Source organism: Haliotis cracherodii, unplaced genomic scaffold (genome assembly GCF_022045235.1).
Source record: "Haliotis cracherodii isolate W230 unplaced genomic scaffold, xgHalCrac1.p SCAF_12, whole genome shotgun sequence".
Classification (NCBI taxonomy): domain Eukaryota; kingdom Metazoa; phylum Mollusca; class Gastropoda; order Lepetellida; family Haliotidae; genus Haliotis; species Haliotis cracherodii.
Genome location: NW_027266267.1, coordinates 1 through 22,509, shown reverse-complemented (window position 1 = coordinate 22,509; position 22,509 = coordinate 1). Strand labels below are relative to the sequence as shown.

Here is a 22,509-nt window from a genome sequence, read left to right as displayed (position 1 = left end):
CCTGACTACACAATATATCCGGTATATAAATTGGATATATGTTATTGGAAAATGTTGGTGATCTGATATTAGACAAACGGTGCGTCAAAACGCAGCCATGGAGGAAAATAGTACAGCAAAATGCACGTGCAAGTTATGGCATTCGTAACTCGTGGTAGTGGCTATAAAAAGGGAAGCATAAGCCAATATTTGTCATTAAATTGTCAACATTTTTCAAGTTTGACAATGCCGAGACTCAGCGCTGCCGATCCGAGAACCGGCCGACCAAGAGTAAACACCCCTGGACAGGATCGCTACATTCGACTGTTCCACCCAACGTCATCGCAATGCCTCAGCTACGGACACTGCAGGACGCATCCCTGGTTTGAGGAGGATATCGGACCAGACTGTCAGGAACCATCTTCGCGAGGCTGGAATCCGACCCAGAAGACCAGTTATCGCCCCTGTTTTGCAACAGATAAATCGACAACGACGCTTGCGTTGGTGCCATACCTTACAGCCTTGGAATTTGACTGTGTGTTCGGTCCTGGCAACATTTGACAATTCATCTTTCTAAATGCATTGATACCGCATCTAACTTCCACTTTCGAATTATTTGTTTAGATGGAAGCCAAAAAGAGTAACATAATTTCTAATTGCTCACTTCCGTACACCGTTTGGGGAAGGGCGGAAAGCTGGAAAGTTCACAGTGCAAATCTGTGTTTACTATGTTCTAACTCACATACATCGGCACGTACATTGTTATTATTTTTTATAATTTGACGTTTACACGATATACTGCTTTTCCATTGGACAAGAGTTCGGTCCCATGACCGCGAAGTTGACGTTCATAGGTGTATGAACGACACAATTTGACGTTTATACGTTTTTCAAGAGACCGTGTTCTTGAAATGACGTAAACACTGACGGACTACTTCCACATTCCTGGGGAAAACCCTGGGAATTCCCTAGCACGAAAACATACATAAAGCATTATTTCTGATCATTTAGAACCTTTAATCTTGGTCTCAGCATTTCAGTATACATTGAGAAACGTAAGAGAGCTTGACTGCATGATTGTTCACGAATTTCCTCGCTACGGCCCATCCTAATGAACAAACGAAAAAATGCACATCCAAACTATCGTCAGTATCGACTCGATCTGTGTCTAGGCTGACAGTGACCGTCTCCAGCATTCTACGAATTTACCTTAGTGTCTGTTTGACGCTTCTTTATTCACCTTTCAATAATCGGTCAGTTAATCAATGATGACTAACACATGTAACCGCCACAGGTTCATTAACAACTTCGGAAATCCTCCCGTCACGTTTATCGTGTCGGCCATTTTGACGTCTTTTATTTGATGTAAATGTATTACGACGCGCTGTCATTGTGACTGACTTACTGAGGTAGTTTATTACAGACCTTTCTCATCTAATGGGGATATCATATGAACACATATGTTGCGTAAGATGTTTCTGAGGAGCAAGTTCTGCATCCACCTCTCTTTTTGGGGAACTATTTTATTCCACGATATAGTTGGTTGTTGTTTGGCTGTCAGTGTAAACATGAAGTCACACGTACTAAATAAAATTATGTTTAGATCTTGGCCTACATCCTTTGAGGTAAGAAATTGTGATAAAAAATTATAAGAATCGACCTTCACTTTGTGTGAGTTCATTGGAGTATGAACCTTCATGGAGTGAGGGCCAAACATTGTATGAACGTCGTCACAAGCTCCGACGTTCATACAGTCATACACTCTATGAAGGTTCATACTCCAATGAACTCACACAAAGTGAAGGTCAATTCTTAAGTATATGTAAGTCAGTCAAAATATGTACATGAAATTCACATAGGACGAGAAATAATAGACTGGGTTTGTGTCTAATCTAAACGATTAGACAAGCAAGGGCCGAATTCATGCCGGTGCAATGATCAGACAGTAATTACGAGTTTTATATATTAACAGAATTATTACAAAGTGAACAATATGCATGATCCGGAGATGCTCGTCTGTTCTTCAACGCAAATATATGAAACTGAACACGATTATAAGGAGTCCTATTTTGTTATCAATTCATTTTAGATGGCAATCTCTTACTAATTTGGGGGCACGGGTGGCCCAGTTGTCTAAGGCGCCGCAATTCGCTGTGCAGAGTTACGCCCCTTGGGCACGCCAGAAATCTATGATTGTGGGTTCGAATCCCGGTTACTGGAAAGCGTTACTGAGGCCTTGAATGTTGATCAAACAACTTCTGAGCGAGTGTCGTATGACGCTCTTTGAAATATTGGTGAGAGAGCATGGATAAGTGTTATCGATCATTGTACTATAAAACCTTTAGAATCGATCATTGTTTAAATATAAATCCCGAGGATCGAACTCGCAATCTTCATATCTGTAGCCCAGTGAGTGTGCCACAAGGCTACAGAGGTGTTGATAAGCCGCACTGGTTTTTAGGATGTCCTTTTCAAGATCCGTACGCCAGCAACAGATCTTTTGCGCGGTAGAAATGTGTACCTCTAAAAAGGACCGGGGCTGGTTGGGGTGGGCTGGGGTGGGGGTGCGCGGTAGAAATGTGTACCTCTAAAAAGGACCGGGGCTGGTTGGGGTGGGATGGGGTGGGGGTGCGCGGTAGAAATGTGTACCTCTAAAAAGGACCGGGGCTGGTTGGGGTGGGCTGGGGTGGGGGTGCGCGGTAGAAATGTGTACCTCTAAAAAGGACCGGGGCTGGTTGGGGTGGGCTTTGGTGGGGGTGCGCGGTAGAAATGTGTACCTCTAAAAAAGACCGGGGCTGGTTGGGGTGGGATGGGGTGGGGGTGCGCGGTAGAAATATGTACCTTTATATAAGACCGGGGCTGGTTGGGGTGGGCTGGGGTGGGGGTGCGCGGTAGAAATGTGTACCTCTAAGAAAGACCGGGGCTGGTTGGGGTGGGTTGGGCTGGGGGTGCGCGGTAGATATGTGTACCTCTAAGAAAGACCGGGGCTGGTTGGGGTGGGATGGGGTGGGGGTGCGCGGTAGATATGTGTACCTCTAAGAAAGACCGGGGCTGGTTGGGGTGGGATGGGGTGGGGGTGCGCGGTAGAAATATGTACCTCTATATAAGACCGGGGCTGGTTGGGGTGGGATGGGGTGGGGGTGCGCGATAGATATGTGTACCTCTAAAAAGGACCGGGGCTGGTTGGGGTGGGTTGGGGTGGGGGTGCGCGGTAGAAATGAGTCACTATTTTCAAACAGGACTCAGCTTGCGGTAACAACTGAGGGCCGTACTTGTGTCTGCCTGTGTTGTTTATGATCCACCACTTCAGTCGTCTGGCCAGGTGTGTGTCACTGTAATATGGTGAGATCTTGTTTTCCTCATGGCAAATGGCTTGGGCAAACCGACCGGCAATAAAACGCATAATTTACTGCGGTGTCATGGCGACAAACTTCGCCTTGTGTCACCAGTTAGACCCCACTTGCCTTACCTCGGTCGTAACTGACTAGAACGGAAGTGACGTCAGTGTTGTGATATTCAGCTGGCTGGTTGACTGACTACCTGTATTATTATCAAAGATTAGCATGATATGGATTAATGAGGCCGGCACCCTTCGATGATCTTGGATTAGTACCTAACCGGGATGTAGATGAAGCTTGGGAGCGTGACAGTGGGGATTCCGTACCGCGGCGAGATGGGGAGGTGGAGACACACCTGTGTCCTGCTGCTCAGCGTTCTGGGGACAGGTAAGTCGGCACATCCCAGGAACTGCACAAGTTCCCGATCAAAATCCATCCGTCCGTACTGTCATAAATGTTGAAAGTATTCCCCCCGCACACCGATACTTTCTGTCACTGTCAAATGTCGCAACACAGGGGATAGAGGTGTGTTTTAGCGACATGTTTTGTGTTCGAGGTTGATTATTGACTTACCGCACGTTACACTGTAATTTACAGAAAGTTAACTTTCTCCGAGTGTTGCGTAGGAAGTCAGTCTCATTACGATCACATCTCAGTCCTTGCTACTGCTAAACAAAGACCTGAGGGTTTGTGTAGGGGAGCCAATAATAATAATAATAATAATAATAATAATCATCATCATCACAATAATAATCACAATTATAATCACAATGACGACCTGTAAACCATTTTCAATTTTACTTTAACAACAAAATCAGCATGTTAGCATGTTAGGATTATTTTGTTATTTTGTACATTTAATAACTGAGGCCACCCCCTCTGGACCCGCCACTGCTGATAAACAGCTGAAAGATAGACTTTCCATCACCTGTGGGAAGCACTGCCATCAATCTTGGAAGCAGTGACTCTGTCATGCATGTCTACCGTGCCAAGTGACTGGACTAACGAGTCTGTGCATAATCCAATCAAAATCGCGTAACGAAATAGACATGATCCAGTTTGAAAAGAATATAACAATTGTCATGCAGATTTGGGTCAGTTGCAGGATTTGCAAGTCATGTGTAACGTCATTGGGGCATCCACAGATATTTTTCAAATATTTTCATGTTTTAATCAAAATGCTCAAGTATTTTTATGCCCTTCGAGAGGTAAGACCTGTTTTATTGATCAAATTGTCTTGACATGGTGCTGCCATTTTGTTTGAAGCAAATGCATGTAATATGATAGGTGGAATCTGATTGGCCAATAAGAGGGATATAAAAGGGACATTGGTCAGTGAGGAGGTCTGAGATGCTGTTGTTGAATATATAGTACATCCCTTCTGTGTTTCTGTTGAAGTGTGCGGCCAGTGTTATGGCGCTGTTGTAGATGTTGTTGAATGTATAGTACATCCCTTCTGTGTTTCTGTTGCAGTGTGCGGCCAGTGTTATAGCGCTGTTGAAGATGCTGTTGTTGAATGTATAGTACATCCCTTCTGTGTTTCTGTTGCAGTGTGCGGCCAGTGTTATAGCGCTGTTGAAGATGCTGTTGTTGAATGTATAGTACATCCCTTCTGTGTTTCTGTTGAAGTGTGCGGCCAGTGTTATGGCGCTGTTGTAGATGTTGTTGAATGTATAGTACATCCCTTCTGTGTTTCTGTTGCAGTGTGCGGCCAGTGTTATAGCGCTGTTGAAGATGCTGTTGTTGAATGTATAGTACATCCCTTCTGTGTTTCTGTTGAAGTGTGCGGCCAGTGTTATGGCGCTGTTGTAGATGTTGTTGAATGTATAGTACATTCCTTCTGTGTTTCTGTTGCAGTGTGCGGCCAGTGTTATAGCGCTGTTGAAGATGCTGTTGTTGAATGTATAGTACATCCCTTCTGTGTTTCTGTTGCAGTGTGTGGCCAGTGTTATAGCAGTGTTCAAGATGCTGTTGTTGAATGTATAGTACATCCCTTCTGTGTTTCTGTTGGAGTGTGCGGCCAGTGTTATAGCGCTGTAGAAGATGCTGTTGTTGAATGTATAGTACATCCCTTCTGTGTTTCTGTTGCAGTGTGCGGCCAGTGTTATAGCGCTGTTGAAGATGCTGTTGTTGAATGTATAGTACATCCCTTCTGTGTTTCTGTTGCAGTGTGTGGCCAGTGTTATAGCAGTGTTCAAGATGCTGTTGTTGAATGTATAGTACATCCCTTCTGTGTTTCTGTTGGAGTGTGCGGCCAGTGTTATAGCGCTGTAGAAGATGCTGTTGTTGAATGTATAGTACATTCCTTCTGTGTTTCTGTTGCAGTGTGCGGCCAGTGTTATAGCGCTGTTGTAGATGTTGTTGAATGTATAGTACATCCCTTCTGTGTTTCTGTTGAAGTGTGCGGCCAGTGTTATGGCGCTGTTGTAGATGTTGTTGAATGTATAGTACATCCCTTCTGTGTTTCTGTTGCAGTGTGCGGCCAGTGTTATAGCGCTGTTGAAGATGCTGTTGTTGAATGTATAGTACATCCCTTCTGTGTTTCTGTTGCAGTGTGTGGCCAGTGTTATAGCAGTGTTCAAGATGCTGTTGTTGAATGTATAGTACATCCCTTCTGTGTTTCTGTTGGAGTGTGCGGCCAGTGTTATAGCGCTGTAGAAGATGCTGTTGTTGAATGTATAGTACATTCCTTCTGTGTTTCTGTTGCAGTGTGCGGCCAGTGTTATAGCAGTGTTCAAGATGCTGTTGTTGAATGTATAGTACATCCCTTCTGTGTTTCTGTTGGAGTGTGTGGCCAGTGTTATAGCAGTGTTCAAGATGCTGTTGTTGAATGTATAGTACATCCCTTCTGTGTTTCTGTTGGAGTGTGCAGCCAGTGTTATAGCAGTGTTCAAGATGCTGTTGTTGAATGTATAGTACATCCCTTCTGTGTTTCTGTTGGAGTGTGCGGCCAGTGTTATAGCGCTGTTGAAGATGCTGTTGTTGAATGTATAGTACATCCCTTCTGTGTTTCTGTTGGAGTGTGCGGCCAGTGTTATAGCGCTGTTGAAGATGCTGTTGTTGAATGTTTAGTACATCCCTTTTGTGCTTTGGTTGCAGTGTGCGGCCAGTGCTATGACGGCCCTCTACACCTGACCATCAGTAAAACCACCAGCATCTCACTCCCCACGTACAGTGGACTGTACAAAAGGTACGTAGAGGTTGTCAGGTGTCGGTGCTTGTCATCAAGTGATCTACTTCTCTCCATCACTAGGTGGAGTTTTCTCCCTTGTACATACATCCAAGGGTTTCTCTATATATATAAGTGTCTGTGTGTGATGTACAGCCATCAGAGGGTGTGTGACCTCCGTCTTGTCAGTGTCTGTGTGTGATGTACAGCCATCAGAGGGTGTGTGACCTCTGTCTTGTCAGTGTCTGTGTGTGATGTACAGCCATCAAAGGGTGTGTGACCTCCGTCTTGTCAGTGTCTGTGTGTGATGTACAGCCATCAGAGGGTGTGTGACCTCTGTCTTGTCAGTGTCTGTGTGTGATGTACAGCCATCAGAGGGTGTGTGACCTCCATCTTGTCAGTGCCTGTGTGTGATGTACAGCCATCAGAGGGTGTGTGACCTCTGTCTTGTCAGTGTCTGTGTGTGATGTACAGCAATCAGAGGGTGTGTGACCTCCGTCTTGTCAGTGTCTGTGTGTGATGTACAGCCATCAGAGGGTGTGTGACCTCTGTCTTGTCAGTGTCTGTGTGTGATGTACAGCCATCAGAGGGTGTGTGACCTCCATCTTGTCAGTGCCTGTGTGTGATGTACAGCCATCAGAGGGTGTGTGACCTCTGTCTTGTCAGTGTCTGTGTGTGATGTACAGCAATCAGAGGGTGTGTGACCTCCGTCTTGTCAGTGTCTGTGTGTGATGTACAGCCATCAGAGGGTGTGTGACCTCTGTATGTGTGAATGTTGCAGTGACCTACTCTGTCAGTGGAACCTCTGTATGTGTGAATGTTGCAGTGACCTACTCTGTTGGTGGAACCTCTGTATGTGTGAATGTTGCAGTGACCTACTCTGTCGGTGGAACCTCTGTATGTGTGAATGTTGCAGTGACCTACTCTGTTGGTGGAACCTCTGTATGTGTGAATGTTGCAGTGACCTACTCTGTCGGTGGAACCTCTGTATGTGTGAATGTTGCAGTGACCTACTCTGTCAGTGGAACCTCTGTATGTGTGAATGTTGCAGTGACCTACTCTGTCAGTGGAACCTCTGTATGTGTGAATGTTGCAGTGACCTACTCCGTCGGTGGAACCTCTGTATGTGTGGATGTTGCAGTGACCTACACTGTCAGTGGAACCTCTGTATGTGTGAATGTTGCAGTACCCTACTCTGTTGGTGGAACCTCTGTATGTGTGAATGTTGCAGTGACCTATACTGTCAGTGGAACCTCTGTGTTCTGGAGAACTATAGCCAGGAACCTGAAATGTTCGCTGGGAATACCACCAGGAATACCACTGGGAGCATTCGTGCGAACGCGGAGTGCTTCGCGGATTTTGTAGTTCATGAAAATCGTGTGGCACATGAAATTGCCTATGTATAGCCAAGCTTTGTGAAAATAAAGTCAGTTCGAAAAACACTGCGTAACAAATGGTAGCAGAGTGTGGTTTTGGATAGTTTAGAGCAGTGTTATCTGGGTATAGGGTGCCGTTTGCACGTTAGTAGATTAGTTGCATGTTATGTCGTGTGTTGACATTTAGTTAGGGTTATAGTGGAGTTTGAGTCATAGTTTAAAGAACAAACAGATTTTGAACTAATTTGTTGACTGTTTCTTTAAATCTCGTGCACCAAGTCATGTCGCAAACAGGGTCTAAAAAGTCAGCTCATGACTTTCCTGACTATGTGGCAGAAATAGCGGAACTTAGACGCAAGAAGGCTATAGTCAAATCAGCCTTCACTAAAGCAACAAATAGACTTGAAAGACTTATTGATGACGAGAATCGTTCCACTCGGACTGAAATCCGAAACGCGACTGACAAAGTTAATGAGATAGTTAATCGAGATAGTTATAGCATTGTCTGAAACATTTCAAACAATAGGTGATCCAGATAGCATGACAAAAGTTACTGGCGAGGTAACACAGATAGAGGAGATTGGGAATGAGATACAAGAACGAGCTCAAGAATATTTGAGAAACAGGGCAGATACGAGATCGTTCAGCAGTGTTAGAACAGGATTATCCAGATTATTTACGGCTGAAAAAGAAAAGCATGTTACTGTTGTCACTGCTTTTCATGTAGAGCAAGTGGAACCACAGATGGATTTAGATGTTGCTTGTTTAGGTCAGAGGTCACAAACAAATGTCATTAGGTTAGGTCGGGGGCAGCAGACCAATGCAGATGAATTTAGTCATATGAATAGGCCAGAACCCATTACACAGAAGAATGTTAGACATAAAATTTCCCCAGAAACTGTTGCAAATTCGGGTAGTTACAATTTGGGAAATGATATGTGGAAGCAGTTGAGACGTGTTTCCATTCCTACTTTCTCGGGTGATGCCAAATCATATGAGGGTTGGAAAGCGGCTTTCATGGCTTGTGTTCATAAGGCTCCAGCTATACCCGAGTACAAGCTTTTACAGTTGCGTCAGTACTTAACTGGGGATGCAATGAAAGTCATACAAGATTTAGGTCATAGTGCGGCTGCATATGACATAGCACTAGATAGATTGGAGAGGAAGTATGGTGGCAAGAGACGCCAAATTACATTACAGTTGGAGGAAGTGTGTAACTTTAGGCCAATTCATCCTGGCAATGTCAAGGATATTGAGCGGTATGCTGACATGTTAGACACTGTCGTGGTCAATCTTAGAGATACCGACAGACTAGAAGAGTTGGGCAGTGGAGCATTATATAATCAGTTACTGAAGAAAATGACAGAATCTATGTTAACGGACTATCAAAGATGGGTCTTTGATCAAGAGTATCAAGAATCGGTAGACACATTGCGTGAGTGGGTGTTGCAAGAAACTGAGTTTAATGTTGTAGCATCAGAAACTTTGCATGGCGTTTCCCAAAAGGGAAGGATTACAGTTAGAGGTCAGAGCAAATCAGGTTTATTCTTTGGCGATCGACAGACTGACACGAACGCTCAGTGTGTGCTCTGTAAAAGTGGTCATCATATTTGGAACTGTAAACAGTTCAAGACAATGACTGTTCCCACAAGATGGGAAACTGCTAAACAATTGAACCTTTGCTTCTGGTGTTTGGGCACTAACCATCGAGGTAATAGTTGCAGACGCAGAATCACCTGTGGAATAGATAACTGTACCAAACTCATAGTAGATTTCTTCACTCAACAAAGAGAAGTTGTGACAATGTTTCTAAAGCTGAAACTCCTGAAACTGAAAAGCAACATGGAAGTCATGGTCCATCTGTAGTTACAATGTCTTCCACTAAATCTAGCAAGTCAACGCTAGTATCATTGAGAACGGTGCCAGTAGTTCGAAAGAATGGAAAGAACAGAATTGTTGTTAATGCACTACTGGATGATGCCAGCACACAGACTTATATTAATCAAGATGCTGCCTCAGAATTAGGGTTATGGGGTCCTACAGAGAAAGTTTCAGTTAGTGTCCTCAATGGGCAACATGAAACATTGGATACTATGTCAGTTCAAGTTAGACTAGAGAGTTTGGATGGTTCAGTCAATACTACAATATCTGCCTTAACAGCTACCCGGGTTACGGGACAGATGCAGGTTGTTGATTGGCAGAAGTTTGCAGGAAGATGGAAACACCATGACAGCATTGAGTTTCCAAAAGTCAAATCTCCTCATATAATAGATCTTCTTATTGGAATGGATTATCTTGAACTGCATAGATCCTATCAAGATATACTGTGTCAGGAAGGTGAGCCAACAGCACGATTAACTCCCTTGGGTTGGACCTGTGTTGGTAGGATACCAGGATTAAGTGATTGTCAGAATTCGGGCACATTCTTCACTGACAGTTGGGAAGTTGAATTAAGTTCAATATTACAGAAATTCTGGGAAGTTGATGAAGTTCCCCCTTTGACATCTATCCTTTCCAAGGATGATGAATTTGTGATTGAATCTGTAAAAGATACAATCAGATACCAGAATGGTCAGTATCAAATTGGCATTCCATGGAAGGAAAATGCAAGTCCTTTACCAGACAATTGGGAAATAGCTTACAAACGTCTCTGTTGCACAGAGAAGAAATTATCAAAAGACAAACAGGTTGCTGATACTTATGATGGTATCATATCTCAGTATCTTGAAAAAGGTTACATTGAAAAGGTGTCCACTGATGAAACAGATGTACCTTGTGGATGGTACTTACCTCATTTTCCCGTAGTGCGTCCAGATAGGGAAACTACAAAGGTTCGCAGTGTCTTAGATGCATCAGCAAAATGTGAAGGTGTATCGTTGAATGACACTATCCATCAGGGTCCAAAGTTACAAGGTGACCTATTTCAGATATTGCTCAGGTTTAGAAGGTACTCGGTAGCCATAGTATGTGACATTGCAGAAATGTATCTTCAGATAGAAATGTTGCCAAAGGACAGGTCATTCTTTCCATTTCTTTGGAGGTCAAACAATCAGAATGACTTGACACAGGTTTACCAATTCTCAAGAGTAGTCTTCGGTGTTAATGCCTCTCCGTTTTTGGCACAGTACATATCACAAGAACATGCTAGAAGGTTTCAAGATACTCTACCAAAAGCTGCTGAGACTGTGTTAAAGTCGACCTATATGGATGACAACATAGACTCGCTTCCAAATGAGGTCGAAGCCATAGAGCTGTATGAGCAGCTTACAGAGTTGTGGGGAAAGACAGGCATGTGTGCACGAAAGTGGTCAAGCAATTCACCTGAAGTCTTGCAGAAAATTCCCATAGAAAATAGGGCTACTGAGGTTGATCTTGGTAGGGATGAGTTGCCAACTACAAAAACACTTGGTCTGACGTGGGTGGCAAAAGATGACGAGTTTAGCTTCCGAAGTACTAGTGCACACAACAGTTGGATAATTACAAAGGAGGTATCGGCACTTGAATGTAGGAAACAATTGCCATCAAATAGTAAACTCACTGGACTTGATCCCATACTTGATGAAGATGGGTTGATTAGATGTGGAGGTAGACTGCAGTATGCAAATTTTCTCCCATTTGATGCACAGTTCCCGATAGTATTGCCCAGAAGAAATTGGGTAACAAAGCTAATAGTGAAGAAATATCATGAGGATGGAAAACACATCCTTGGTACAAATCAGATCCTTGCTCTACTAACTTAGGGTTTCTGGATCGTTTCTGCTTATGAAGAGATCCGTGAATATGAAAAGGAATGTTCTTGGTGTCGCAGACTTAAGTCAAAGCCTGGTGTGCAAATCATGGCTCCACTACCACAAGTTAGACTGAAATACTCATTGAGAGCATTTGATCAAACCAGCGTTGATTTTGCAGAACCTTTCATCACATTACAAGGTAGGGGGAAGCAACGAGTTAAACGCTACCTTTGTCTCTTTACTTGCCTGGCAACTAGAGCGGTGCACTTGGAAATGGCATACGGTCTTGATAGCGACTCGTTCATGAATGCCTTTTACAGAATGGTCAACCGTCGAGGCTTGCCAAGTGTAGTGGTTTCAGATAACGGGACAAATTTCACAGGGGCCGTTAAAGAGCTGAAACAACTTGTAGACAAACTTGATGAGGATTACATTAAAACCTCCTTGGCCAATCATGGAGTTACTTGGAAGTTTCACCCACCATATTCACCACATTTTGGGGGTGCTTTTGAAGCAATGATAAAGTCTTCCAAATGAGCAATATATGCAATCCTTGGCAATGGCGACATCACTGATGAAGAACTTGTGACTGCCTTTACCGGAGCTGAATCGCTGATCAATTCAAGGCCTTTAACTTACTAAAGTACACATCCACATGATGACGTTCCACTAACTCCTAATCACTTTCTTCATGGTCAGTTGGGTGGAATATTTGCTCCCGAGTCGGTTGATACGACAGTGTTCAATCCGAAAAAACGTTGGCGAAGAGTGCAAGAACTTGTACGCCACTTTTGGAAACGGTGGATGTCTGAATGGCTTCCTTCTCTACAAACAAGGAAGAAATGGTTTATACCAAACCTTGATCTTGAAGTAGATGACGTGGTTCTGGTTGTCTCCCCTGTCACCTAGAGGCAGTTGGATCACCGGACGAATCATAAAGACACATCCTGGAAGAGATAGACACGTTAGAGTTGTTGACATACAGACCAGTAAGGGTGTTGTGACAAGACCAGTGACAAAAGTGTGTCCACTGGAATGGAATGTTTCAGGAGCTGCAGCTGGAGGATTCAAAGAACAGCAGAAGGATTCAAGGAACGGATAGAAGACTTCATGAATGGAGGATTGACAGAAGAGTTCATGGATAGATGTTATTCAAGGATGAACATTCAAGGAAGTATTTCGAGTGACTGAAACATTAATATTTTTCATTTTGTAAAACAGGATGTGTTCTTTCTTTTTAACAATGAACATTATACTTACCAGTGAATCGACATGCTTTCAAGTGGAATATTTCTTATTTACAGAGATGTGAATGTTGAAATGACTGCTTTGTTTTTCAGGACATGTGTGGACTTTTTATGAACAATTAAGTCGCATATTATTTCGTGTATATATGTTGTGATCGATAGCTACTATTTGAAATGATAGACTGGGATCTATCATTTGTAGGGGGGAATGTTCTGGAGAACTATAGCCAGGAACCTGAAATGTTTGCTGGGAATACCACTGGGAGCATTCTTGCGAATGCCGAGTGCTTCGCGGATTTTGTAGTCCATGTAAATCGTGCGGCACATGAAATTGCCTATGTATAGCCAAGCTTTGTGAAAATAAAGTCAGTTCGAAAAACACTGCGTAACACTCTGTATGTGTGAATGTTGCAGTGACCTACTCTGTATGTGTGAATGTTGCAGTGACCTACACTGTCAGTTGAACCTCTGTATGTGTGAATGTTGCAGTGACCTACACTGTCAGTGGAACCTCTGTATGTGTGAATGTTGCAGTGACCTACTCTGTCGGTGGAACCTCTGTATGTGTGAATGTTGCAGTGACCTACACTGTCAGTGGAACCTCTGTATGTGTGAATGTTGCAGTGACCTACACTGTCAGTGGAACCTCTGTATGTGTGAATGTTGCAGTGACCTACACTGTCAGTGGAACCTCTGTATGTGTGAATGTTGCAGTGACCTATACTGTCAGTGGAACCTCTGTATGTGTGAATGTTGCAGTGACCTACACTGTCAGTGGAACCTCTGTATGTGTGAATGTTGCAGTGACCTACTCTGTCGGTGGAACCTCTGTATGTGTGAATGTTGCAGTGACCTACACTGTCAGTGGAACCTCTGTATGTGTGAATGTTGCAGTGACCTACTCTGTCGGTGGAACCTCTGTATGTGTGAATGTTGCAGTGACCTACTCTGTCGGTGGAACCTCTGTATGTGTGGATGTTGCAGTGACCTACTCTGTCGGTGGAACCTCAGTATGTGTGAATGTTGCAGTGACCTACACTGTCAGTGGAACCTGACTTCAGGAAGTAGCGATGCTCTACAGCTGGAGTTCGAGACCTTCTCCCTACAGGACTCCCCAGAGTGCATCAATGACTACCTCGAGATCTACTCCAACAGCGGGGACCTCATCGACCGCTGGTGTGGTGATCTCTACCCCGAGTACATCGTCATGACTGGGGGTAGCATCATCTTTCACAGCGACGACAGGGTCAGCTCAGCAGGCTTCGTCATCAAAGTCAAGTATACATGTACGTAACCACAACCCCACACTCAACAACCCCACACTCAACAACCCCACAACCCAACACTCAACAACCCCACACTCAACAACCCCACAACCCCACACTCAACAACCCCACACTCAACAACCCAACAACCACACACTCAGCAACCCCACAACCACACACAAACATCCCCACAACCACAAACAACACAACTCCACTACCACACACAACACAACCTCACACAACACAACCACAAGACCACACACAACACCACGGCCACAATAAACAAAACCCCACGATCACACACACAACACAGCCCCACACACAACAACCCCATGACCACACACAACACAACAACCACACACAACACAACTCCACGACCACACACAACACAACCCCACAACCACACACAACCCCAAAACCACACACATCAACCTCACGACCACACACAACATAACCCCACACACAACAACCCCACGACCACACACAACACAACCCCACACTCAACAACCCCCACAACCTAACACACCAAAACACAGCACCACACACCACAACCTAATTAAACTCCTAACACCACAACCACACACACCACAACCACACACACCAATCCAATGCAACCACACACAACACAACCCCACAGTACACAACCACACACCCATCCAACACAACCACACGTAAGCAACCACATCCAACACAACCACACACCACATTAAACACAACCACACACCACATCCAACATTGCCACACACAACCACATCAAACACAACCACACACACCATCCAACACAACCACACACACCATCCAACACAACCACACACCATATCCAAAACAACCACTTCCAACACTCAACCACATCCAACACAACCACACACACCATCCAACACAACCACACACACCATCCAACACAACCACACACAGCCACCTCCAGCCACATCCAACACAACACAACAAAACTCAACCATATCCAACACAACCACACAACCACATCCAACACAACCACACATGCCATCCAACACAACCACAAACACCATCCAACACAACCACATCCAACACAACCACACACCACATCCAACACAACCACATCCAACACAACCACACACACCATCCAACACAACCAGCCACCACATCCAACACAACCACACACACCATCCAACACAACCACACACTCCATCCAACACAACCACACGCACCATCCAACACAACCACACACACCATCCAACACAACCACACACCAGATCCAACACAACCACACACACCATCCAACACAACCAGCCACCACATTCAACACAACCAGATCCAACACAACCACACACACCATCCAACACAACCACACACACCATCCAACACAACCACAAACCACATCCAACACAACCAGCCACCACATCCAACACAACCACACACGCCATCCAGCACAACCACACACACCATCCAACACAACCACACACACCATCCAACACAACCACACACCATATCCAAAAGAACCACTTCCAACACTACAACACTCAACCACATCCAACACAACCACACACGCCATCCAACACAACCACACACACCATCCAACACAATCACATCCAACACAACCACACACCACATCCAACACAACCACACACCATCCAACACAACCACATCCAACACAACCACACATGCCATCCAACACAACCACACACACCATCCAACACAGCCACACACACCATCCAACACAACCACACACACCATCCAACACAACTACACACACCATCCAACACAACCACACACACCATCCAACACAACCACACACACCATCCAACACAACCACATCCAACACAACCACACACCACATCCAACACAACCACACACACCATCCAACACAACCACACACACCATCCAACACACCCACACACACACCATCCGACACAACCACACACACCATCCAACACAACCACACACCACCACATCCAACACAGCCAGCCACCACATCCAACACAGCCAGCCACCACATCCAACACAACCACACACCACATCCAACACAACCACACACACCATCCAACACAACCACACACACCATCCAACACAACCACACACACCATCCAAGACAACCACACACACACCATCCAACACAACCACACACACCATCCAAGACAACCACACACACACCATCCAACACAACCACACACACCATCCAAGACAACCACACACACACCATCCAACACAACCACACACCACATCCAACACAACAATACACAACCATATCCAAAACAATCACACACACCATCCAACACAACCACACACCACATCCAACACAACCACACACCACATCCAACACAACCACACCCACCATCCAACACAACCACACACACCATCCAACACAACCACACACACCATCCAACACAACCACACTCGCCATCCAACACAACCATACACACCATCCAACACAACCACACACACCATCCAACACAACCACACACCATTCAACACAACCACACACACCATCCAACACAACCACACACACCATCCAACACAACCATACACAACCACATCCAACACAACCACACACCATATCCAAAACAACCCCACACACCATCCAACTTAACCACATCCAACACAACCACACACCACATCCAACACAACCACACACACCATCCAACACAACCATACACAACCACATCCAACACAACCACACACCATATCCAAAACAACCACACACACCATCCAACACAACCACACACCACATCCAACACAACCACACACACCATTGAGCACAACCACACACCAGATCCAACACAACCACACACAGTCACATCCAACACAACCACACACCACATCCAACACAACAATACACAACCATATCCAAAACAATCACACACACCATCCAACACAACCACACACCACATCCAACACAACCACACACACCATTGAGCACAACCACACACCAGATCCAACACAACCACACACAGCCACATCCAACACAACCACACACCACATCCAACACAACAATACACAACCATATCCAAAACAATCACACACACCATCCAACACAACCACACCCACCATCCAACACAACCACACACATCATCCAACACAACCACACACACCATCCAACACAACCACACACACCATCCAACACAACCACACTCGCCATCCAACACAACCATACACACCATCCAACACAACCACACACACCATCCAACACAACCACACACACCATCCAACACAACCACACACCATCCAACACAACCACACACACCATCCAACACAACCACACACCAGATCCAACACAACCACACACAGTCACATCCAACACAACCACATCCAACACAACCACATCCAACACAACCACACACCAGATCCAACACAACCGCACACCATCCAACACAACCACACACCACATCTAACACAACCACACACCAGATCCAACGCAACCACACACAGTCACATCCAACACAACCACACACACCATCCCACACAACCACACACCATCCAACACAACCACATCCAAAACAACCACACACAGTCACATCCAACACAACCACACACACCCTCCAACACAACCACACACGCCATCCAACACAACCACACACACCATCCAACACAAGCACACACACCATCCAATACAAGCACACACCAACCAACACAACCACATCCAACACATCTTCATCCAACAGAACCTCACACACACCACATCCAACACAACCACACACACACCATTCAACACAACCACACACCATATCCAACGCAACCACACACCACATCCAACACAACCACACACACCATCCAAGACAACCACACACAACCACATCCAACACAACCACACACCACATCCAACACAACCACACAACCATATCCAACACAACCACACACACCATCCAACACAACCAGCCACCACATTCAACACAACCACACACACCATATCCAACACAACCACACACTCCATCCAACACAACCACACACCACATCCAACACAACCACACACTCCATCCAACACAACCACACACCACATCCAACACAACCACACACACCATTGAGCACAACCACACACGCCATCCAACACAACCACACACACCATCCAACACAACCACACACTCCATCCAACACAACCACACACCACATCCAACACAACCACACACACCATTGAGCACAAGCACACACGCTATCCAACACAACCACACACACAATCCCACACAACCACACACCATCCAACACAACCACATCCAACACAACCACACACAGTCACATCCCACACAACCACACACAACATCCAACACAACCACACTCACCATCCAACACAACCACACACCAGATCCAACACAACCACACACAGCCACATCCAACACAACCACACACCACATCCAACACAACAATACACAACCATATCCAAAACAATCACACACACCATCCAACACAACCACACACCACATCCAACACAACCACACCCACCATCCAACACAACCACACACACCATCCAACACAACCACACACACCATCCAACACAACCACACTCGCCATCCAACACAACCATACACACCATCCAACACAACCACACACACCATCCAACACAACCACACACCATTCAACACAACCACACACACCATCCAACACAACCACACACACCATCCAACACAACCATACACAACCACATCCAACACAACCACACACCATATCCAAAACAACCCCACACACCATCCAACTTAACCACATCCAACACAACCACACACCACATCCAACACAACCACACACACCATCCAACACAACCATACACAACCACATCCAACACAACCACACACCATATCCAAAACAACCACACACACCATCCAACACAACCACACACCACATCCAACACAACCACACACACCATTGAGCACAACCACACACCAGATCCAACACAACCACACACGCCATCCAACACAACCACACACACCATCCAACACAACCACACACACCATCCAACACAACCTCACACCATCCAACACAACCACACACACCATCCAACACAACCACACACCAGATCCAACGCAACCACACACAGTCACATCCAACACAACCACATCCAACACAACCACATCCAACACAACCACACACCAGATCCAACACAACCGCACACCATCCAACACAACCACACACCACATCTAACACAACCACACACCAGATCCAACGCAACCACACACAGTCACATCCAACACAACCACACACACCATCCCACACAACCACACACCATCCAACACAACCACATCCAAAACAACCACATACAGTCACATCCAACACAACCACACACACCCTCCAACACAACCACACACCACATCCAACACAACCACACACACACCATTCAACACAACCACACACCATATCCAACGCAACCACACACCACATCCAACACAACCACACACACCATCCAACACAACCATACACACCATCCAACTCAACCACACACACCATCCAACACAATCACACACAGCCACATCCTACTCAACCACACACATCATCAAACACAACCACACACACCATCCAACACAACCACACACACCATCCAACACAACCATACACAACCACACACACCATCCAACACAACCACACACACCATCCAACACAACCACACACACCATCCAACACAATCACACACAGCCACATCCAAAACAACCACTTGGACATGGTGTGTGGTTGTGTTGGATGGTGTGTGTGGTTGTGTTGGATGTGGTGTGTGGTTGCGTTGGATATGGTGTGTGGTTGTGTTGAGTGGTGTGTGTGGTTGTGTGGGATGGTGTGTGTGATTGTGTTGGATGGTGTGTGTGGTTGTGTTGGATATAGTCAGTTAACTCCCTTGCCTTGGGAAGATGAACTTGTCCGGCAGGGCAAATAGATATCTTTGTGTACTGCAAAAAATTCACTTGCGAACAATCACCTCTGCCCATTTGACGTGGTGTGTGTGGTTGTGTTGGATGAGGTGTGTGGTTTATTGGATGTGGTGTTGGGTGTTGTAGGATGTTGTTGTGTTGGATGTGGTTGTGTTGGATGTGGTTGTGTGGTTGTGTTGGATGTGGTGTTGGATGTTGTTGTGTGTGGTTGTGTTGGATGTGGATGTGTTGGATGTGGTGTTGGATGTGGATGTGGTTGTGTTGGTTGGTGTGTGATACACAAAGATATCTATTTGCCCTGCCGGACAAGTTCATCTTCCCGAGGCAAGGGAGTTAACTGACTATAAAAGTCCAGTTTTCACCCTTGCCGAACTAGGCTGGTATTATAGAGTTCCATTTTGTCAGGACTAACGAGTCTATACATAGTCCAATCAAAATCGCGCAACAAAATCGTAACTGTTCAACAGATTTTGGTCGATTGCAGAATTTGCAAATCATGCGCACCACCAACTCTGTGTCAACACATATTTTTCAATTTTTTTCATGTTTATAATCAAGGAGCTCATGTTATTTGATACACTTGGCAATATAAGACCCGTTTTATCACAATATAGATCTTGATTATCAATCAGATTGTCTTGACTGGGCGCCGCCATTTTGTTTGAAGCAAATGCAAGTGAAAAGAGAGGTGGAATTGGATTGGTCCATAGGAGAGGCTTAGAAGGGCATAACTCGTAATAGCCACTGGTGGCGCTACGATCGGCCCAGGAATTCCAGCCTAGTTTGGCAAGGGTGGAAACTGGACTTTTGTCGTCAGTTAACTGTCTTGCCTCGGGAAGCTGGGACAAGTTGGGTTTTGGAAATGTTTCAAGCCCTAATGTGTTGAAGTCGATGTAAATATTGTGGTGATGCTCTTTTCAGTTGTCGCTTCCTTCCAAAACATCCAGTTTCCTGTCACAGCAACCACCAAACCCAAACTACTATATGTTCCATTCTATGGTGAAAGTAATGTGTGAGTATATACGTGTTGTCACGGCAACCACCAAGTATAAACTACTCTATGTTCCATTCTATGGTGAAAGTAATGTGTCAGTATATACATGTTGTCACGGCAACAACCAAGTATAAACTACTCTATGTTCCATTCTATGGTGAAAGTAATGTGTGAGTATATACGTGTTGTCACGGCAACAACCAAGTATAAACTACTCTATGTTCCATTCTATGGTGAAAGTAATCTGTGAGTATATACGTGTTGTCACGGCAACAACCAAGTATAAACTACTCTATGTTCCATTCTATGGTGAAAGTAATGTGTGAGTATATACTTGTTGTCACGGCAACCACCAAGTATAAACTACTCTATGTTCCATTCTATGGTGAAAGTAATGTGTGAGTATAAACTTGTTGTCACGGCAACCACCAAGTATAAACTACAAAATGTTCTGTCCTTGAGAGAAAGTAATGTGTGAGTATAAACTTGTTGTCACGGCAACCACCAAGTATAAACTACAAATGTTCTGTCCTTGAGAGAAAGTAATGTGTGAGTTTAAACTTGTTGTCACGGCAACCACCAAGTATAAACTACAAAATGTTCCATTCTATGGTGAAAGTAATGTGTGAGTATATACGTGTTGTCACGGCAACCACAAGTTTAAACTACAAATGTTCCATTCTATGGTGAAAGTAATGTGTGAGTATATACGTGTTGTCATGGCAACCACCAAGTATAAACTACTCTATGTTCTGTACTCAGGAGAAAGTAATGTGTGAGTATATACTTGTTGTCACGGCAACCACTTTGTAATTTGTATGTTTTTTGTTACAGAATGCGACTGAGGTTTTTCTGGAAGGTGGCCAGATCTGAAGCCACTGAACTGACACAGATACACTACCAGGACTACTGTGATGACATACAGACAGTCAGCATTACAGAGGGTAAGGGATGGCATCTGTGAATATCCCTCCCTCTCCCTCTCCCTCTCCCTCTTCCTCTCCCTCTCCCTCCCTCCCTGCCTCCTTGCCTCCCTCTCCCTCAGACCCTCACTCCCTCTCCCCCTCTCCCTCCCTCCCTCTCTCCCTCTCCCACCCTTTCTCCCTCCCTCCCTTTCTCCCTCCCTCTCCCTCTCCCTCTCTCCCTCTCCCTCCCTCCCTTTCTCCCTCTCTCCCTCTCCCTCCCTCCCTTTCTCCCTCTCTCCCTCTCCCTCTCTCCTTCTCCCTCTCCCTCTCTCCCTCCACCCTTTCTCCCTCCCTCCCTTTCTCCCTCTCTCTCCCTCTCCCTCTCTCCCTCCCCCCTTTCTCCCTCTCTCCCTCTCCTCCCTCCCTTTCTCCCTCTCTCTCCCTCTCCCTCTCTCCCTCCCTCCCTTTCTCCCTCTCTCCCTCTCCCTCCCTCCCTTTCTCCCTCCCTCTCCCTCTCCCTCTCTCCCTCCCTCCCGTTCTCCCTCTCTCCCTCTCCCTCCCACCCTTTCTCCCTCCCTCCCTTTCTCCTTCCCTCTCCCTCTCCCTCTCTCCTCCCTCCCTTTCTCCCTCTCTCCCTCTCCCTCCCTCCCTTTCTCCCTCTCTCTCTCCTCTCTCCCTCTCCC

General features: G+C 45.5%; 1 protein-coding gene across 1 annotated transcript; it reads left to right on the top strand.

Annotated features, from left to right (window-relative positions):
* Positions 1 to 3,471: 3,471 nt before the first annotated feature.
* LOC139458015 (tumor necrosis factor-inducible gene 6 protein-like) lies at positions 3,472 to 21,865 on the top strand (the record flags this gene model as incomplete). The annotated part of the gene is made up of 5 exons (XM_071239331.1): positions 3,472 to 3,704; positions 6,417 to 6,507; positions 13,870 to 14,126; positions 20,849 to 20,939; positions 21,756 to 21,865. Coding segments are annotated over exons 1-5 (646 nt in total), but the record flags the coding sequence as incomplete, so codon positions are not given.
* Between the last annotated feature and the right edge of the window lie 644 nt (positions 21,866 to 22,509).